Source organism: Morone saxatilis, unplaced genomic scaffold (genome assembly GCF_004916995.1).
Source record: "Morone saxatilis isolate NCDOM2014 unplaced genomic scaffold, NCSU_SB_2.0 Contig20, whole genome shotgun sequence".
Lineage (NCBI taxonomy): Eukaryota > Metazoa > Chordata > Actinopteri > Moronidae > Morone > Morone saxatilis.
The window spans coordinates 604155-606290 of NW_023339763.1; the positions used below are offsets into that span (position 1 = coordinate 604155).

The 2136-nt window shown below is 38.2% G+C and overlaps 1 protein-coding gene across 1 annotated transcript; it reads left to right on the forward strand.

Annotated features, from left to right (window-relative positions):
- The first annotated feature begins 622 nt into the window (after window positions 1-622).
- Window positions 623-1567, forward strand: LOC118331517 (olfactory receptor 146-like). Its single transcript, XM_035666501.1, has one exon. The coding sequence runs from the start codon at window positions 626-628 to the stop codon at window positions 1565-1567; it is 942 nt and encodes a 313-aa protein (XP_035522394.1). The 5' UTR covers window positions 623-625.
- Window positions 1568-2136: the final 569 nt, after the last annotated feature.

The window sequence follows — 2136 nt, forward strand, 5'->3', positions numbered from 1 at the left end:
TGGTGGATTTTACCAGCAATGAGCTGGAGACACAAGACAGAGAAGCCAAGAGATTGAAACCAGAGACGCTCAGAGTAGGTATTACTGATGTCTAATGAAAATCAAAACATATGTTAAGAACATTTATCTCTTTAGTCTTCATTTTTTAACTTTAATGATTTGTGAAATCTCCTAGAATGATACTTTTGTGATTGTCAGAGAGGAAATTTAGGTTAAAAAAGAGAAAAACAGGTGGGGGTTGCCACACATATATAGAAATATTTATACACAATAAAATGTAATTTACCAAAACCAAAATTGAATTTCTGATCAAAGTCAAAATGTATGTATAGAATCAGAATCAGAATCAGAATCAGAATTATGTTTATTGCCAAATAGGTTTTTACACCTACGAGGAATGTGACTTGGTGCATTGGTGCACCGCAGCCTCCTACCAGAGGGAAGTGAACAGTCACTTATTTAACTTTCATTGTTACTATTTTCATTACTAAAATAGAGATGCCTATGAATGGACAAAGCTGCCGTTCTGTTGTGGTTAGCTGTACACTTGTACGTAACTTACATTATCAGTGATGCCTAAATTGTCAGGGTTTAAATTTACAGGATCTTTTGTTCTTTCAGGTTGATGGAAAACTACACCTACAACAGCTTCACATTACAGCTGGAGGGGTTCGATGTTTCAAAGGGTTCTACATACCCCATGTTTCTTTTTCTCCTTTTCTCCTACTTGTTTATAAGTTTTGTAAATGTTGGTATTGCCGTTCTGGTTTTCATAGACAAAAGCCTCCATCAGCCTATGTATCTCCTATTTTGCAACCTGTCAGTGAATGATATACTTGGAAACTCTATCATGGTTCCCCGTTTGCTTGTAGACATGTTGCGGCCTCCCTCTGAGCGTCTCATCAGTTATTATGAATGTGTGGTTCAAGCTTTCACCACGCACATGTTCAGTACCACTGCTCACACAGTGCTCATGATTATGGCCTTTGACAGATATGTGGCCATTTGTAATCCCTTGCGCTATTCTTCCATAATGACCAACAAAATGCTGATGAAGCTAACAGTTTCTGCCTGGGGAGTGGCCTTCGTTTTGGTCGGGATTCTACTCGGCCTGACCATACGACTGAACCGATGTCGGACTTTTATAAAAAGCCCTTACTGTGACAATGCTGCACTGTTTAAGCTCTCCTGTGAGAGTGTGTTAATTAATAACGTTTATGGCCTCACTTTCACTGTAGTCCTTTTCACAGGTTCTATTGGCAGCATGGTTCTCACCTATACTAAGATTACAGTGGTCTGTCTGATGAGTAAGAACAAGTCTCTGAACAGTAAAGCCCTGAAGACCTGCAGCACTCATCTGGTTGTGTATCTGATCATGTTGCTCAGTGGAATGTCTATCATCATTCTGCATCGCTTCCCCCAGTACTCAGACTACAGAAAACTCGCTGCTATTCTGTATCATATCATCCCTGGCAGCCTCAACCCCATTATTTATGGTATGCAGTCAAAAGAGATACGGAATTTTTTGTCTAATTTGTTTGAATCCAAGAAGGTTTTGCCATCATAATAAAGGAGATTTGCAAGGTTTATTTTTACATTTATTACCACATGTAAAAATCTGTGTTCCTTTGTCTGAATACATTTCTTATTCTAAAACAAAACTCAACAAAAAATAATTGAATTTGGTGTTGTTGGGTCAAACATGGAAAATGCAAAATAAGGGCAATTACAAATTGCATTTGTTATGAAAAGTTGAACCAGAAACATTATTGTAGTAGGCTATTTCTCTAAATATGCAACAGAAAATATTGACTCCCCGCCAGTATTTGATTCAAGACAAGATGAAAGTTAGGAAGGAGATGATGCACAAGCAGACACACACAACGTTGAGTGTTAGCTGGATGGAGAGTCCACAAATCCAACAATCTATAAGGTTCTTACAACACACCAGAACGACTGGGTCAGAGCATCTTCAAAACTACAGCTCTTGTGTAGTGTTTCCGGTCTTCAGTGGTCAGTACCTATCAAAAGTGGTCCAAGGAAGGAAAAGAGGATCTGTGACTATGTTAGGACATTTAGTATATTCAGTTAACATTTTGAAAACCATATAGCAGATGTTTTGTTAATATGTAGACC

Coding starts and splice junctions, on each gene's coding strand:
- LOC118331517 (XM_035666501.1), top strand. CDS start 626: ATGGAAAACTACACCTACAACAGCTTCACATTACAGCTGGAGGGGTTC.